This window comes from Eleutherodactylus coqui, chromosome 3, assembly GCF_035609145.1.
Source record: "Eleutherodactylus coqui strain aEleCoq1 chromosome 3, aEleCoq1.hap1, whole genome shotgun sequence".
In the NCBI taxonomy this organism is placed as follows: Eukaryota; Metazoa; Chordata; class Amphibia; order Anura; family Eleutherodactylidae; genus Eleutherodactylus; species Eleutherodactylus coqui.
Window position 1 is genome coordinate 180,187,069 of NC_089839.1, and position 18,518 is coordinate 180,205,586.

General features: G+C 45.3%; 1 protein-coding gene across 1 annotated transcript in view; it reads left to right on the top strand.

Moving 5' to 3' along the window:
- Positions 1 to 18,518, top strand: part of LOC136619884 (ficolin-2-like) — a 42,113-nt gene that overhangs the window by 3,798 nt on the left and 19,797 nt on the right. Inside the window, exons 2-4 of the mRNA XM_066594613.1 lie at positions 6,654 to 6,767; positions 9,164 to 9,186; positions 16,073 to 16,094. Coding sequence (XP_066450710.1) covers positions 6,654 to 6,767; positions 9,164 to 9,186; positions 16,073 to 16,094 — 159 coding nt within the window. The remainder of the gene's footprint in view (positions 1 to 6,653; positions 6,768 to 9,163; positions 9,187 to 16,072; positions 16,095 to 18,518) is intronic.

Below are 18,518 nucleotides of genomic sequence, written 5' to 3' on the forward strand. Positions count from 1 at the left end.
CGGTGCTCAATGAGCTAATCACAGCTATTCAGTGATGTCATTTAGAGCACTCGCTTTGCTGGAGGCGGGGTATTCAAAGCCCTGTCAGCGCAGAGAACACTGCAGCTTGCCGCAGTGCTGCTGGAGACCATCGCGAGGCATCGGGACGCCGTGAACCAGGTGAGTATTGTTTTGTTTTTTTTATGTAGGTTAGCTAGGGCTTATTTTTGGAGGAGAGCTTATTTTTCAAGCCTCCCCCGAAATCCATGGTAGCTCTTATTATCAAGGAAGCACAGTATTGTACCTTGTCACCACCAGAAGCTAGGGATTTGACAGGGCTTGCATGCAAGAATGCCCCTAGCTCCCGATTGGCTGAATTCCTGAAGGTCCTAGCAGCGTCTCTATAGATTTTTGCCTGGGTTGCAGGGTTAGTTAGTTTTTCTGTTAGGCTCACATTATTTGCTATAAATGCTTCATTGTTACAGGTATCACTTTCCCCAGAGCAGCCGTCGTTGTTGCTGCAGCTGAAGCACATTGTGCAGCGGTGATGTTAGGTAGCCGGGGAGACTGACAGCGGGGACTGGTCAGCCGCGAAGCAGTGCTGGGAGAAGGCAGAGCGCTTCCCTGGGCTGACATTGGGGACCGGCCAGTGGTGGGACAATGCTGGGAGAATGCACAGAAGGCAGAGTGCTTCCCTGAGCTGACATCGGGGACCGGCCAGTGGCGAAGCAGTGCTGGGAGAATGCACAGAAGGCAGAGTGCTTCCCTGGGTTGACATCGGGGACCGGTCAGCGGTGGAGCAGTGCTGGGAGAAGGCAGAGCGCTTCCCTGGGCTGACATTGGGGACCGGCCAGTGGTGGGACAATGCTGGGAGAAGGCACAGAAGGCAGAGCGCTTCCCTGGGCTGACATCGGAGACCGGCCAGCGGTGAAGCAGCGCTGGGAGAATGCACAGAAGGCAGAGTGCTTCCCTGGGTTGACATTGGGGACCGGTCAGCGGTGGAGCATTGCTGGGAGAAGGCAGAGCGCTTCCCTGGGCTGACATTGGGGACCGGCCAGTGGTGGGACAATGCTGGGAGAAGGCTAGAAGGCAGAGCGCTTCCCTGGGCTGACATCGGGGACTGGCCAGCGGCGAAGCAGCGCTGGGAGAATGCACAGAAGGCAGAGTGCTTCCCTGTGCTAACATCGGGGACCGGCCAGTGGCGAAGCAGCGCTGGGAGAATGCACAGAAGGCAGAGTGCTTCCCTGGGCTGACAACGGGACTGGCCAGCAGCGGAGCAGTGCTGAGAGAGGGCACAAAGCCTCCCGGGGCTGACATCAGGGAATGGCCAGTGGCGGAGCAGTGCTGGGAGAAGGCACAGAAGGCACAGCACTTCTCTGGGCTGACATCGGTGACTGGCCAGAGGCGGAACAGTGCTGGGAGAAGGCACAGCTCTTCCCAGGGATGACATCGGTGACGGCTCAGCGGCAGAGCAGTCCTGGGAGAAGGCACAGAAGGCAGAGCGCTTCCCTGGGCTGAGGAGCCGACTGGGATTCCGAGCACCACTGGTGAGTGCAAGCCTCTCACTGTCCATCACAGCGCTGCCACTGTGTCGAAATACACAGTGTGCTGCTCGCTCTCCCGGGCATTACTGCGGGATCTTGTCTCCCAATTGGCATCTAGCGTCATGACAGGGGCGTTCCTACATGTAAGGGCTGTCAAACCCCTAGTTTCCAGTGGTGACAAGATACAATAATACTAGAGATGAGCGAGCATGCTCGGATAAGGCAGTTAATGGTGCGAGCATCACTCTTCTCGAGTAACTGCATTCCCATCCGAGCAGGCTCAGGGGGGGGAAGAGTGAAAGAGAGAGATCCATAGCAATAATAGTGACTCCCCACAGTAGAGCCAGCAATAATAATGACCTCCCCACAGTAGCCACAGCAATAATAGTGAGCCCTCGCATTAGCCACAGCAATAATAGTGAGCCCCACAGCGATCCCCAGCAATAATAGCGACCCCCATAGTAGTCACAGCAATAATAGTGAGCACCCACAGTAGCCACAGCAATAATAGTGAGCCAGCACAGTAGTCATAGTAATAATAGTGACCCCCATAGTAGCCACAGCAATAATAGTGACTCCCACAGTAGCCACAGCAATAATAGTGACTCCCACAGTAGCCACAGCAATAATAGTGAGCCCCCGCTTTGGTCACAGCAATAATAGTAAGCCCCCGCATTAGCCACAGCAATAATAGTGAGCCCCACAGTGACCCCAGCAATAATAGTGATCCCCCACAGTAGTAATAGTGTCCCCTTAGACCCATACACTTACTTCTTCCTGGTCTTCACAGCGTCACTGCTCCTCCCAGCGCTGACAGCGAAAGCTTGTGCGCCTGTAGCAACACCTCCTCCCCTCTGCTCTCCTCTCTTGCAGAACCAGGAGAGGTGAGGGAGTTGGGACAAAGATAGAATCATAGAATGGTAGAATTGGAAGGGACCTCCAGGGTCATCGGGTCCAACCCCCTGCTCAGTGCAGGATTTACTAAATCATCCCAGACAGATATTTGTCCAGCCTTTGTTTGAGCACTTCCATTGAAGGAGAACTCACCACCTCCCGTGGTAACCTGTTCCACTCATTAATCACCCTCACTGTCAGAAAGTTTTTTTCTAATATCTAATTTGTGTCTCCTCCCTTTCAGTTTCAACCCATTGCTTCTAGTCTTTCCTTGTGCAAATGAGAATAGGGCTGATCCCTCTGCAGTGTGACCGTCCCAGATCCTTTAACCGTTCTTCATAGGAAATGATTTGCAGATCGCTTACCATCTTGGTAACTCTTCTCTGAACTTGCTCCAGTTTGTCTATATCTTTTTTAAAGTGGGGTGCCCAGAACTGGACACAGTATTCCAGATGAGGTCTGACTAAGGAAGAGTATAGGGGGATAATGACCTCATGTGATCTAGACTCTATGCTTCTCTTTATACATCCCTGAATTGTGTTTTTTGGCTGCTGCATCATATTGTTGACTCATGTTCAGCCTATGATCCATTAGTATACCCAAGTCTTTTTCACATTTGCTGCTGCTTAGCTCAATTCCTCCCATTCTGTATGTGCTTTCTTCATTATTCTTGCCCAGATGTAGGACTTTGCATTTCTCCTTGTTAAATACCATTCTGTTAGTCGCTGCCGACTGTGCAAGCTTTTCTAGATCTTTTTGAATACTCTCTTCCCTACTGTTAACTATCCCTCCTAGCTTTGTGTCATCAGCAAATTTGATCAGTTTCCCATCAATTCCCTTCTCCAATCATTTTATAAAAATGTTGAACAACACTGGGCCTAGGACAGAGCCTTGTGGTACCCCACTTGATACATTCTTCCACTTGGATGTGCAGCCATTTATGACCACTCTTTGAGTACGATCACTCAGCCAGTTCTGAATCTACATAACAGTTGCCTTGTCAATCCCATATTTGGTCATTTTTTCAATAAGTATAGTATGAGATACTTTGTAAAATGCTTTACTAAGGTCAAGATAAACTATATGTGTTACGGCACTCTGCCCCCCGAGCGCCAGGTGGGGTGCCCTGAACTTCCCGCACCCCACTGTCCCTGCCTACTTGCCTCGGCCCTGGCTAACCCCAGGCAGACAACTGGGCGGCGGTCCCTGCTCTGGCTAAGGACCTGGCGACTACCTAGATGGAACTAACTAACGGGGGACAGAGTGCCGACAGAAGAGGCAGGTGGAACAGACCAACAGAACTTACAAGGCAGAGCAAGGCTGGAGATGGAGCTCACAGGCAAACTGGAAGGACACTGACTAGCAACTAGAGCAGACTGAGACAGACCTGACTAGAGGCTAACAGAACCAATAACTGGCAGTGAGCTCAGGTCACTGCCAGTCTTTTCACTTCAATCCTCCGCCCAGGGGCGGAGAGTGGGAGGGGCTGACTCTCCCACTGTTGCATATGGAAGGTAGGGGAGAGCGGGCGGCACCCTATGGGCGGACACGCCCACGCCGCCGCCCGCTGGCTGCCCCCCCCGCCGCCGGGAGAGCCCCGCCTGCAGAGCTCCGGGACACCGCAGCCGACATCAGAACGGCGCGCGCCGGCCGTGGGACCCAGCGCCGCCCTGCATGGTAACATTATGCACCGCATTTCCCTGATCAATCCAGTCAGTGATACTATCATAGAAGGAAATTAGATTAGTCTGACATGACTTTTTTGTTTCAAAACCATGCTGGCTCTGGTTAATTACTCCCTTTTCATCCAAGTACTTGCATACATGCTGTTTAATAATTTGTTCAAAGATCTTTCACAGTATAGAAGTCAGGCTCACAGGCCTGTAGTTTCCTGGATCCACCTTCTTCCCTTTTTTGAAGATAGGGACAACATTTGCCCTTTTCCAATCTTCTGGGACTTCTCCTGTTCTCCAGGAATTTTCAAAGATTATGGCGAGTAGTTCAGCAATTTCCTCCGCTGCTTCCTTTAGTATCCTAGGATGTAATTCATCTGGACCTTAAGATTTGAAGTCATTTAAGTTTGCTAAGTGTTCCCTCACCATCCGCGAAACTGCAGACTGATTTCTGTCTGGGGAGCTGCAGCTGCCCCAGCTGGTAATCACTAAAATGGTGACCTGACGTCCCAAAAGCAGGACAAAAGCGGCTCAAATGTCCCTAAAGTGGGACAAATGGCTGTCCCACTGGCTTCTCAGTGGGAAGCAGGACACAGGATCCCAAAGCAGGACTGTCCTGCCTAAATCGGCATGTCTGGTCACCTTACTTTAACGTCACTGAGCGCTCCAGAATAATTTATACTCCGTTTTAACATGGCCAAGAAAATTGTGCAAGATTTTTCCATTGAATAGGGTCATGCACATGAGCAATTTTTGTCCTATCTTTGGGCTTGCCCTCGCATTGCCCATTGTTTTAAACTGGCCTGCAGCAGCATCGCACCACGTGCTAGGTGCACGCCAGTGTGATGCGATGTTTCCCCATTGAAAACAATGGATTGCCACTTCCCCTGAAGTGATGTGAGGTGGTTTTTAGATCAAGACACCTCACATCCACAGGGAAATCGCATTTTAGCGAATGTGATGTCGGACCAAGGATCACAGCCCGATATCGCACTTGACTGTGTGAAGTTAGCCTCACAGTGGAGTCCACATATTTTTAGCCATATAGTGCTAATATTTCCTATTACAATGACTTTAAGTCTCTGAAATGGAAAAGCAAACGGCAGACATGATGTAGAATTTCACTGCCGGGATTGCAGTGAAAATTCTGCAGCGTTTCCAGTTAAAGACACGTAGAGAGGTTTAAAAATTACTTTCACATGCTATAAAAAATTTCAACAATAACTCTGCAGCGTTTTTGAAAAACACAACAGATACTAAATTCGCAAACTGTCTATTTATGTTGCTGAATTCAGCCCTTGAAATACAAGGGTTAAATTACGCAGCATTTTTGAAATTAAAAGCACTACCAAAACCGTATTTAGGGGTGGATTTGGCCACTGTGTATTTAAGAAGTATGTGCTGCAGATTTTCATTGTGGAAAGCTGTAGTGGCCCAGCGGGTACTACAGAACATTAGCAGCACACTTGTCCTGTCTCACCTGTCTGTATGCCATCCCTGGATACAGAAGGTGCCGTCTGTGGGAGAGACCATAAATCTCCTCTTCTTTCCATATACATTCTTTCTGTCTTTAATTGCCTTGTACACCATTGGAGCGCTGCTTCTGATTCATTATTTACTCTTCTGCTCTAAGCTAGAGCTCATCACTGACGTCAGCTGGCTTCTCATTGGCTGACAGTCAGGTTTAATCTCACTGGTGCAGAGCCCCAAGGGCAGAAAACAAAGATACAAGTCCCTATCCAAGTGGGCGGGTAGAGAGAGAGGTGATAAAAAGAAGTGGCGCAGAGCAGTTAGCAGACTCAGCCAGGAGCGTGTGAGGAGAAGTTGCAGTTTCTGTAGTCGGTGAGGAGGTGTCTTCAGCGAGTTATCTTCAGCCGAGCTCGAGTGTGTCGACAACCTGCTCCCTTGTGATTCTACAGCAAAGTTCCAGAAGACCCTTTCAGAGGTGCATCTTCATCAAACAGTGAGTTACAGCTACCCGGTGAAATCAAAGCCTGGATCAGCATATTGTCACTAGTCTCTCTGCTTTACAAGTACACCTATAGTTAAATCCAACTCAAACCTGTTCATCTAACTTCACTAGTGGGAAGAATTGTCTAATTCAATCAATCTTCAGGTAATATTAGAGAGAGCATTGAAAATCAGAGAATCATCCAATCAATCTTACTGTATCTTGCCTGTTTCATATTGCATCCTTGTTCAGTTGAGATAAAGCCCTCCACGAAAAGTTGTAAAGTTAATATGTTGCTTACCAATATCAAAGTTAGTGAAACTGTTCACTCTCAGTTTACTACACTATACTGGACTAGTCTATGTTAGTTCCGCGTTATCATCCAGAGTGTCCAAATAGAGTGTGGCATCACCGTGACAACAAAGGCCATACCAATTGTAAGTGCATTGGGGTGTTACAAAGACCATAGCAGACATGCTTCCTGTGAAGATACCCTTAGTAATAAGCAGCTATAGGAACGCCATCTAAAATGCAGAGACTTACTGGTAATTTTCTATGCTTCATACGAGCTGCACGGTACATCATCCTCATTCTTTATCATCTTACTTACAGAAGTGAAATATGTGGCACTTGGAGAAAGTGATAAGTTGACTATCCTCCGAGGATGTCCGGGTCTGCCTGGCCCTCCTGGACAAACAGGTGAAGCCGGTCTCTCAGGACAGAAAGGTGAATATTTATGGCAGTTTAAGGGCGAGCACCCACTGGCGTTTTTTTACCTGCGTTTTGCGTTTTGCGTTTTTCCTGCACAGGCATAGAGATAACATGTGTTCCTGTCCACTGGCGTTTTTTTTTGCGTTGCGTTTGCGTTTTTAACATAGGAACTGTCAGTTGCATATGTGTCCTTATTTTTCTCCTAATGCACCCATGAAAGTCAATGGAAATTAATGGAAAAGCCGCGAAAACGCCGCGAAAAACGCACGGAAAAATCGCGGGAAACGCGGCGAAAACGCTGCGTTTTTTTCCCGCGGAAAACGCAAACGCCAGTGGGTGCTCGCCCTAACAGTCGATTCTACATTCACAAGAGTGAGACATTCGCACAAATATGAATTCCATTCTTTTAAATGGAGTCATACACAGTGATGCTGCGAGGTTAAAAGTTGCTGCATGTCCCATTTTTTGCATTTTTTGGAATACATCTACTATTGTTTTCAATGGGAGCTCAAGGATAATGCATGGTGCTCACATACCGGGCAATGTGCACGCAAGTGCGATGTTTCACATTGAAATCAACAGGAAACACTTGTGACCCTCTAGTGCGTGTAACACGCACCTAGGGATCGCAATTTTCCTGAAGTGATGCAAGGTGTTTTTGCCTGAAATGCTCCACAAGTCCCCTTTGGTTTTGAACAATTCTCTATTCACAAAGCCATGTTGTCCACCACTGAGCATAGTGAAACGGCTTTAATCGCTACAATATGCTGACAATCAACCTTGAAACTGATGCAGGTCTGCCAAATAAACCTTAACTGCTACAGCGCCACCTATCAATGACTTTTTACAAAGTTCTTTTTTTTTCATAAATGACAAGCACATCCTCTAAAGTGGTCATTGTCTGAATTTTATCTTACTTGGAGAAGCAGAACGACCTCCAGTGGCCACTGAGATGGGGAAATTTAATTTCGCTACCCTGTATGCAGGGTTATTATTGAGATGATGGCTAAATTGATATTTTTATTTCAGGATCTGCAGGAGACCCCGGGAAGGCTGGACCTGCAGGACAGCCAGGTTTGTATTCACATAACAGGGTTTTCTGTAGTAAATGAAAATCTGTATGATGGTTACTGTACCGTTAAGTTATGTGCATCCACAAAGACCCTTCCATGCACTGACCTCCACTCACACTAGGGGGCTTTATACACTTTACATGGTCCTATATAGCTGAAAGCTTGTGATTTGTTTTGTGAAGATTATATTAGAGTGATACATAATTGACAGTCCTCTGATATAATGTGCTTATTACCAGAATTACTACACAAGTGGCCGTGAGCCCATGATAATCCTCCACGGCTACCAGAGGATGCCATACTGTTTGCTATTGCCCGGCAGTTGCCATCAGTAGAATACTGGCACTATTTCCAGCAGGTTATGTAATATGCTAATGCATTGCCTGCTCAGCTATTAACTAGGGATGAGCGAGCGTACTCGGAAAAGCACTACTCGCTCGAGTAATTTGCTTTGTCCGAGTATCGCTGTGCTCGGGTCTAAAGATTCGGGTGCCGGCACGGAGCGGGGAGCTGCAGGGGAGAGCGGGGAGGAACGGAGGGGAGATCTTTCTCTCCCGCCTGCTCTCCCCTGCTTCCCACTGCGACTTACCTGTCAGCGGCACCCGAATCTTCAGGGACGAGCACAGCGATACTCGGATAAAGCAAATTACTCGAGTGAGTAGTGCTTTTCCGAGTACGCTCGCTCATCTCTACTATTAACCCCTTAATGACACGGCCCTTTTTTTTTTCCTCCCCCATTTAAAAATTCGTAATTTCCTTATTTATCCATTAAGGTAGCTGTTTGAGGGTTTGTTATTGCAGGAGGAGTTGTATTTTTCAATAGTATTATTTAATGTACCATATAAGGTACTAAAAAACTTTTTAAAAATTGTAAGTGGAGTAAAATGAAAAAAAAAAAGAACTTCCGCCATCTTTCGGTGCGTCTTGTTTCTACGGCGCACAAAATGCAACATAAATGATCACAAACTGCAACAAAAATGACATGATAACTTTATTCTATGGGTTATCTTCAACAATGCTTTCCATTCGCAAAACCTTGTTGCCCCCCGCTGAATGTAGTGAGTCAGCTTTAATCTCTTCTATATGCTGACGAATGCTGTCCTTCAGATTTGACACTGATGGAGGCCTTTCGAGGTATACCTGGCCCGCTACAGCATCACCTATCAGTGACTTTTTACTGTAAAAAATTTAACTAAATGGCGATCGCATCATCTGAAGTGGTCGCTGTCCGAATTTCATCTCATTTGGAGAGGCCTTTGAGTTAGAGAAGTTTAACTTCGCTACCCTGTATGTGGGGTTATAATTGAGATGATGGCTAAATTGCTGTTCTTGTTTCAGGATCTAAAGGAGACCCCGGGATGGTAGGAGCTCCAGGGCCACCAGGTTTGTATTCAGATAAAAGGGTTTTCTGTAGTAAATAAATAACTGTATGATGGATACTGTACCGCTAGGTTATGTGCATCCACAAAGACACTTCCATGCACTGACCTCCACTCACACTAGGGGGCTTTATACACTTTACATGGTCTTAACTGGCTGAAAGCTTGTGATTTGTTTTGTGAGGATTATATTAGGGTGTGAAGATTATATTAGGGTGTTACATAATTGCCAGTCCTCTAATATAATGTGCTTATCACCAGAATTACTGCACAAGTGTCTGTGAGCCCATGATAATCCTCCACAGCTACCAGAGGATGCCATACTGTTTGCTATTTCCCCGCAGTTGTCATCCGTAGAATACTGGCACTATTTTCAGCAGGTTATATAATATGCTAATGCATTGCTAACTCAGCTATTAACCCCTTAATGATGCGGCGCTTTTTTTTTTCTTTCTGCTTTCATTTTTTTCCTCCTCCCTTTTAAAAATTCGTAACTTCTTTATTTATCCATTGATGTAGCTTTATGAGGGCTCGTTGTTTGCAGGATGAGTTGTATTTTTCAATTAAACTATTTTGTGTATCATATAATTTACTGAAAACCTTTTAAAAAAAGTGGAGTAAAATGAAAAAAAAAAAAAACTTTAACCATCTTTCGATGCGTCTTGTTCCTACAACGCACAAACTGCAACAAAAATGGCATAACTTTATTCTATGGGTCATTTTCAACAATGCTTTGCATTCACAAAACCTTGTTGCCCACCGCTGAACGTAGTAGTCAGCTTTAATCAATACAATATGGCAACGAATGCTGTTCTTCAGATTTGACACTGATGCAGGTATGTCACGGTAGGCCTGGCTTGCTACAGCATCACCTATCAGTGACTTTTTACTTTAAAAAATTTTAATAAATGGCGAGCGCATCATCTGAAGTGGTAGCTGTCCGAATTTCATCTCATTTGGAGAAGTCTCTGAGTTCGAGAAGTTTAATTTCACTACCCTGTATGTGACTGCAACGCCCCAAACAAAATGACCCCGGACACTTAACTACAGGTCAGAGCTGGGAGGGAAAGGTGTTCGCTTGTCACGGCAGCACTTACCAGGCTCTGGTCCCAGAGGGATGACACGTACCCAAGGCCAGAGCAGGATTGCAGGCCAGCTTTGACGCCACCATTCCCATACACGGGTATGCTATGCGGCAGAGAATTAACACAGAAACTTGTGTATAGTACCTCGGGTCCCCAGGAACGGTAAGGCCCGGTATAACTTTACTTGGTGAATATGCTATAAACACAACTTTTACCTCTGGTCACTTATATAAAAGGATGTACCCACCCCCACTGTACTCTGACTAAGTCTGCCTGTCCACGGGCATAGCAAAATATCCCACGGCAGATCTCCGCCACAGGAGTTGCTGCCAGGGAGCAGGAGACAGCTGACAGTTCTCCACCCTAAGCCTATCTGACAGATAGGCTCACGATGGAGAATTGCGGCAAATCACAGGATGCTGCGATTTGAATCCCGTAAGCAGAGAATAGCTATAATTCTCAGCTAGGGGACGCCGCGGCTACGCCTTCTGTAGCAATGCTATGGAAAGCTTCAGACAGCGTGATTCACGTAAATCGCCAGCGGAATCACGCCTGTGGACATGCAGTCAAAAGGAAATGTCATTTCCATGTGTGGCTTGTAACTTATGACAGCGTGTAAATGACTTTTACTTGCAAGTACATTAGAGAAAAACCTAATAGGCTGGACAGAATCCAAGAGCACTAGTATTGCTATGGAGCTTCTTTCATAACTTTACTCCAAAGGCTAGTGATGTAAGATCAGTGGAATGAATGTCACTGTTTCTTACGTAGAAGGAAACACATTACCGTACACAAAAATATGAAAAGGCAACTGGTAGGAAAAGAGAGCAAAAACTATCATCGGAGCAGTCAGTAGCTTTAGTCAATACTGCCTGTGATTTAAATGAGGTGAATGAAAGGCCCCGCCCACTGTGACAGACAGGAACGGGCTGCTAAACACTAAAGACTGGAATAGGGGTAGACTAGACTAGAAATGAATTATTAGACTAGAAATGAATTATGCATGAAAAATTACTTTGAAGAGAGAGCATGAGCAAACCAACTTTTAAATTGCAATAGGTGTTTTACTTTTCTTCCTCCAGCACATACTTAAACATTGTAAAATGTTGCATAAATAGCATGAAACTTTTCAATGTGAAAAAAAAACATTACTTTTCAGTCCTTGACTTAAGATATAACTGGGAAAACAAGAGTTAAAGAAATGTCTCTTACGGAAAGAGTCTTAGAACACAAACCTTACCCTATGTTTCCTGAAAATCTGTGAGACATAGATTTCCCTGGTCTGAGTGTCCGTGGACCAGCCAGACGGGAATGGCACACTCTACCATGAGGAGATCCCAGCGATGCTACAGACGAGGGACTGTCCGGATTGCAGAGTTGTCTCTTTACCTCCCTCAGCGGCATGGCTGGTGTGACTGGCAGGTCCAATCTCCTGACTTCTGGAGGTCCAGTGAGCGGAGGGCTCAGCTCCCTCCACAGCAGCAAATGTTCCCGAGCACTGAAGTGCACTCTTACCCCCGGATCCTCAAAATCCCTTATGAAAGGATGCAACATGGGAGGTATAAGTGCTCGGCCCAACTGATTGTCATGGTGGACCACTATTCAGGAGAGCGGTGGCTCCTCTCTCCCCTGTGGCTACAGTTGTGGTACTCGCCTTGGTCGGTGAATGTCCGGAGACGGGATCACTCGCAGCAGCACGACCTCCTCCGCTGATACAGGAAATCTCTGGGGTCTGGCTGGTTAAAGTGCTCCTGGTGGAATCAGCCTCTTCTTAAGTGGCAACATGGGAGTGATTCCTTTCTTCACCTCACCTCCAGTAGCTCCGACTCTTCGCCCCAATAATATCAGGGCTTGGGTTGTGGGTAGCCCGCAGACATCCCACACTGGTGGTAGGAGACATTTTTCTCTCTGCCTCTCCAAAAATGCTCTGAGTCCAGGATTCTGCAGCCGCAGTTGGCTCCTCCCACTCTGGACACCAGCAAGTTTATTCAGCAGGGATAGTCGTCCCCCCCACCCCCACCCCCGCTAGTTTGGGCCAGGCAAGGATGTTGTTCTTTTGGCTCAAGCAACTTTGGCGGGAGCAAGCCATAGAGGAGAGCATAATTATAAAATGGGCGCCATCTTGGGTGACTCCATTAGATTTTATGTGGCAGTCCATTGAACTTGTTTTAGTGCAGCAGATTAGATCCTGTGCCAAGTGACACCAGAAAAAGCTTGTGCTGCAACACCCCAAAGGGATAACCCTGGACACTTGACTAAAGTTTAGAGCTGGGAGGAAAAAGTGTTGGCTTGTCACGGCGGCATTTATCAGGCTCTGGTCCCAGAGGGATTACATGTAGCCAAGGCAAGAGCAGGATTGTAGGCCAGCTTTGACACCCCTAGGATAGGGAAATCCAATAAATGGATTGATGAAGGTAGTAGTAGTTATAACTTGTGATGCCACCGTTCCCACACACTGGTGTGCTACGCGGTGGAAAAAAATAACAAGAGATTTTCATATAGTACCTCTGGTCCCCGGGAATGGTTAGGGCCTGGTATAACTTTACTTGTTGAATAAACTTTTACAAACAGGTATTCAAAGCAATGCAGGTACAATTCTCTTAAAGTGTTAACAGGCTCGAGCTCAGAGGTCGGGGAGGATACACAGGATGAAAACCGGTCCTACAGTCCATGTTATCTACATGGCACCGCTCCTGGACTAGCAGCACTCCCTAGGAGGAAGGGGGTAGGGGTCACTCCGCAGACTCTTTGGCAGACAATTAATTAAAGCAAAAGACTTAGCAATAACACCTCGCACAGCAGGCAGGTGTGTGTCAGTATCGTACTTCTCTGCAGGGATCCTGACTTTGGACGGCTGCACAGGAACAGCCTATAGTGTGAATTGGTACCTATACTGTGGGTTCCTCTATACAATATTAATTGGAGTAGCTCTCTCTCCCTCTCTGCTGGTTGGTCTCACTCCATTCACATCCAGACTTCAATCGCTACGGGATACCTCTCCTCTGCCACCATCTTCACCTTCATGGAAGCTGAAGGTGCTTCAATGTGGCTGTGTTAGGTGGTAGACCAGATGAAACTTCATGCACTCCTATTTACACTTTCACTTATACCACATGACATGACAAACTGTTACATCTACATGCAGGCAATGATTTTATTGCAGTTAACCTCTCAAGTGCTGCAGCTGTGCAACACACACACTGGATATGACAGGACAAGCTTTGAAAAGTGCATCTACATAGGACAAACACGTGACATTTATGGAGGGAACCAGGATGGTGTTCTGGGCCACTATATGGGTATCTGTTATTATTTTGATGATGGCTAAATTGTTGTTCTTGTTTCAGGATCTGCAGGAGACCTCGGGAAGGCCGGACCTCCAGGACAGCCAGGTTTGTATTCACATAACAGGGTTTTCTGTAGTAAATGAAAAACTGTATCATGGATACTGTACCACTAAATTATGTGCATCCACAAAGACAATTCCATGCACTGACCTCCACTCACACTAGCTGGGCTTTATACACTTTACATGGTCTTAAATATCTGAAAGCTTGTGATTTGTTTTGTGAGGATTATATTAGGGTGTTACATAATTGGCAGTCCTCTAATATAATGTGCCTATTACTAGAATTACTTCACAAGTGGCTGTGAGCCCATGATAATCCTCCATGGCTACCAGAGGATGCCATACTGCTTGCTATTGCCCCACAGTTGTCATCGGTAGAATACTGGCACTATTACCAGCAGGTTATATAATATGCTAATACACTGCTGGCTCAGCTATTAACCCCTTAATGATGTAGCACTTTTTTCCCTCCCCCATTTAAAAATTCGCAACTTCTTTATTTATCCATTGACGTAGCTGTATGATGGTTTGCTTTTTGCAGGACGAGTTGTATTTTTCAATGGTACTATTTAATAAACCATATAATGTACTTAAAAACATAAAAAATTCTAAGTGAAGAAAAATGAAAAAACCTGAACTTCCACCATCTTTCGGTGCGTCTTGTTTCTACGGTGCACAAACTGCAACAAAAATGGCATTGTAACTTTATTCTAAGTGTTTCATTATTGACAGTCCTCTAATATAATGTGCTTATTAGCACACTTACTGCACAAGTGTCTGTGAGCCCACGATAATCCTCCATGGCTACCAGAGGATGCCATATTGTTTGCTATTGCCCCACAGTTGTCATCGATAGAATACTGGCACTATTTCTAGCAGGTTATATAATATGCTAATGCACAGCTTGATCCGTTTTAGTTTTTTCAACCCCTTGTTTTAAAAATTAGTAACTTCATTTATTCCTGGATGTAGCTGTATGAGGGCTTGTTTTTGCAGGATGAGTTGTATTTTTCAATGGTACTATTTAAAGTACCGTATAATGTACTGAAAAACTTTTAAAAAAATTCTAAATGGAGTAAAATGAAAAAAAAACTTCGTCATCTTTAAGTGCGTCTTATTATTGTGGCACACACACTGCAACAAAAGTGACGTGAAACCTTGTTGCCCACCTCTGAATGCAGTGAGTCAGCTTTAATCTCTACAATATGCTGACGAATGCTGTCCTTCAAATTTGACACGGATGCAGGTCTGTCAAGGTAGAGCTGCAACAGCCGAGCTGAGAGCGCCAAAGTGGGAGACACCACGGGGATTGTAAGATGGTTGTCACAGGTGGCTCTGTAATCTCTCCCAACAGTGGTGACAATGGTGCTCTGCTCAGCTGTCGCACAGTGGCACAAATAATGTACAAGGGTATGTTTAACGTAAACAGTTATTTTGTCACGGGTGACGCCAGTACTCCAACCTGAACTTTCAAGTATAGCGAGGGTAAAAATAACTTGAGATGAGTCCAGTTGCTTGTATCCTGGGAGCATGCAGTTTTACTGAAGATTTTGAGATAACAGTTGAAACACACTGGAACTTTGCAGCGTTACAAGGATGTAGCAGAGCTGGCAATGACGCAGTAAATTGACACTTTAAACAACACTTTTCTTCAACGCTCTCTCTCTACTTCTCTAGCGGTCACTCAGTAATAATTTACACCAGTGTTGGCTAGGTAATCAGCTTACTGGAAGTGTACGATGCAGTTGTTGGATGAAAGTTGAAAATGGTCGCTGAACTAATCCTGGCTTTGAATTCACCAGGTAGTTTAACTCACTGTTTTGTGAAACACTGGCCTCCAACACAGATCTCCTCACTGCTGAAATAACGAGGGAGCAGAAAGGGACCTCACTATCCTTGAAAGGCTTGTTGAAACACTGCGCACTTGGCTGCACTGCTAACACACCTCCTCCTCTGACTCTGACTCCTTCTTCACTTCCCCTCTTTTCCTGCACTTTCTCTTGCTCTCCTCCCCCTCTGCATAGATACACATACTAATGTTTCCTGCTCTGGACTCTCCCACCAATGAGTGGAGGCTTGACATATAGCCAATAGGCAACCAGCTATTGCCAGCAGTAAGCTTTCAGCACCTTCTATGCCTACAGGAAGCACATAGGTGTGACAGGGCAAATGTTAGTGTAACTATTCTGGAGGACACTCCAGGCCACTACAGTTGCCCGCCACAGCATAACCTTTCAGTGATTTGTTAGTAAAAAAAAAATGTTAATAAATGGCAAGCGCATCATCAGAAGTGGTTGCTGTCCAAATTTTATCTTATTTGGAGAGGCCTCTGAGTTGGAGAAGTTTAATTTCACTGCTGTTTATGTGGGGTTATAATTGAGATGATGGCTAAATTGCTGCTCTTGTTTCAGGATCTAAAGGAGACGCCGGGAAGGCCGGACCTGCAGGACAGCCAGGTTTGTATTCAGATACCAGGGTTTTCGGTAGTAAATAAAAAACTGTATGATTGATACTGTGCCACTAAGTTATGTATATCCACAAACTAAAACTGCACTCCCTCATGCAGGTCAGACATGGTGCAGTGTCCCAGAGTCCCTCCGTCCCAGACTCCATCATTGTCAGAAATAAACAGTTGGTCAGCGCACACTGTAGTTTTTTTTTAACAATAATTATTGAAACTTTTCCATTTTACAAAGGAATATAACATTGAGATAATGTTTTGTAGAAATACATGACTGGCTGGGTTAGTGGTAGTAGTACAATTCTAATCTGTTATAGCCAGATTCTTTTCCGCCTTTCATTGTTGCCTTTGTCATTGAAATTATTAAAGAACCTCAGTGGCCTGGTCAGGGCCAACTTGCAAAAGGGATGAAGGAGAGAGGTAGGCAGGTATTGGGATGGGGTAGGGAGGAGAAGGTTCTTCTCTCATTGGGCAGTAACCCAAGGAGGAGGGGGGGAGGGATCCCCAAGGTTATCATTTGGGCTTGCATTTATAGTGCAGCTGAGGTGCCAGGCTCCACTGTAGGGAGGGCGTAATCTAACCATGTGGTCCAAATATTTAGACATGGAGGTTAATGTCTCATTAATCAGATACCAATTTATTCAGCGTTTAACCTCGGAGAAGTCCAGTGAGGTTTTTCGCCAAGATCAAGCAATAGTTTGCTTTGTGGCTAGGAAGAATAACGAAATCAGCTTTCTAGAGTTTGGAGATATATTTGTAATCCATTTGTTTAGTAAGGCTTCCCATGGGTTTTTACGCTGGTTATAATTAGTTACTGTATAGCTGAGAAAGTATACCCTAATCCAGGGTGTTTTGACTTGAGGGCAGGACCATAAAAAGAGTGTCCTGGAACCGCGTGAGCAATTCTTGTAGGGACTAAGTACCAGCATAATAGGATTTTATATAAGGTTTCTAACATAAGTGTATTGTGGGCACCACAATTGGTTGATCTCTAAATCTGGGACCATTCGTCATCTAGAATGTTGCGTATATCTCGCTCACATTTTGCTACATATGATAGTTGCGAACGTTACGAGGTATGTACCAGGCCCGAATATATTTGTAAGATAAGGCCTTTTGCTTGTGGGTGTTTGAGACAGCATGTTTTGAAGGGGGTTGTTTTTAACGGGGAGTTTGTTTTTTTGAGAAGGATATGAAATTTTTGAGCTGTTGATAGCGGAATACTTCAGAAGATGGTAGTCCAAACTTCTCCTGAAGGGCAGGGAATGTAATTATACCGTTCAACAAAAGTAAGTGGTCTATTTTGGATATGCCTTTGCTTGTCCAATTCTCAAAGGACAGTGGGGATTCAAGACTTGGTGGGAATGAGAAGTTCTGCAAAAATGGTAGGAGGGGTAAGTGAGGGGAGAATAATTTCCTGGAGTACTTTATTGAATCCCTGACTTTGAGGGAATGTTTTATAATGGGGTTAGAGTTTGGGGGTCTATGAGTAGGAAGAGTCCACAAAATCAAGCCCATTATCAGAGGATATACCTCCATGGCCTCTAGAGCAAGCCAAAGAGGCGCATTGGTTGTGGAATGAAGAAGGGCTAGTTGGGCCATCTGGGCAGCTTGGTTGTATTTCAATATATTTGGGGCTCCCATTCCCCCCTGCAGTCTATGTCTGTACAAAGTAGAGCGCAACAGCCTAGGAATAGAGTTATTCCAAATAAAGTGGAGGGTCATCTGCTAAAGTGTCTTCAAAATGTGCCTAAGTATATTACTGGAAGAACTCTGAAAAAATACAGTAGTTTAGTCAGAAATGTCATTTTTAGGGAATTCACTCTTCCAATCCATGAGATGTGGTATCAGTCCCAGTTTTCCAGAAGTAGTCTGAGTTTACAGAAGAGTGGCATGTAATTTTGCGTGAATAGTAGAGATGAGCGAGCAAGAATGCAGTTACTCGAGAAGAGCGGGGCTCGCTCGAGTGTCTGACTTATCCGAGCGTGCTTGCTCATCTCTAGTGAATAGCGAGGTGTAGGAGCTTGTTAAATTAATGCCCAAGTAGCCTAATGTCCCAGTCATTTAAAGGGGAAGTTGGATTGGCGTAGGGAGTCCGTATCTGGGGGTAATGTGAGCTTTGGCACACTAGTTTTTTTTTTAATGTTAATAAGGTTTATGGTCCAGAAAAACCCTTAATGTGAATATCTGGACTGTTCAAATAAACCTTATGAGCATTTAAAAAAAAAATAACAGTGTATGCTGTCCAACTGTTTATGTACATCCACAAAGACACTTAAGGCGCATTTAGACACAACAATTATCGCTCAAAAGCCATCTTTTGAGCGATAACCATTGCGTCTAAATGCTCGGCCATCATTCATTTTTCGTGCATGATTTGTTCATTGCTGATTTTTAGCTAGATAAAAAGTCAGTGATG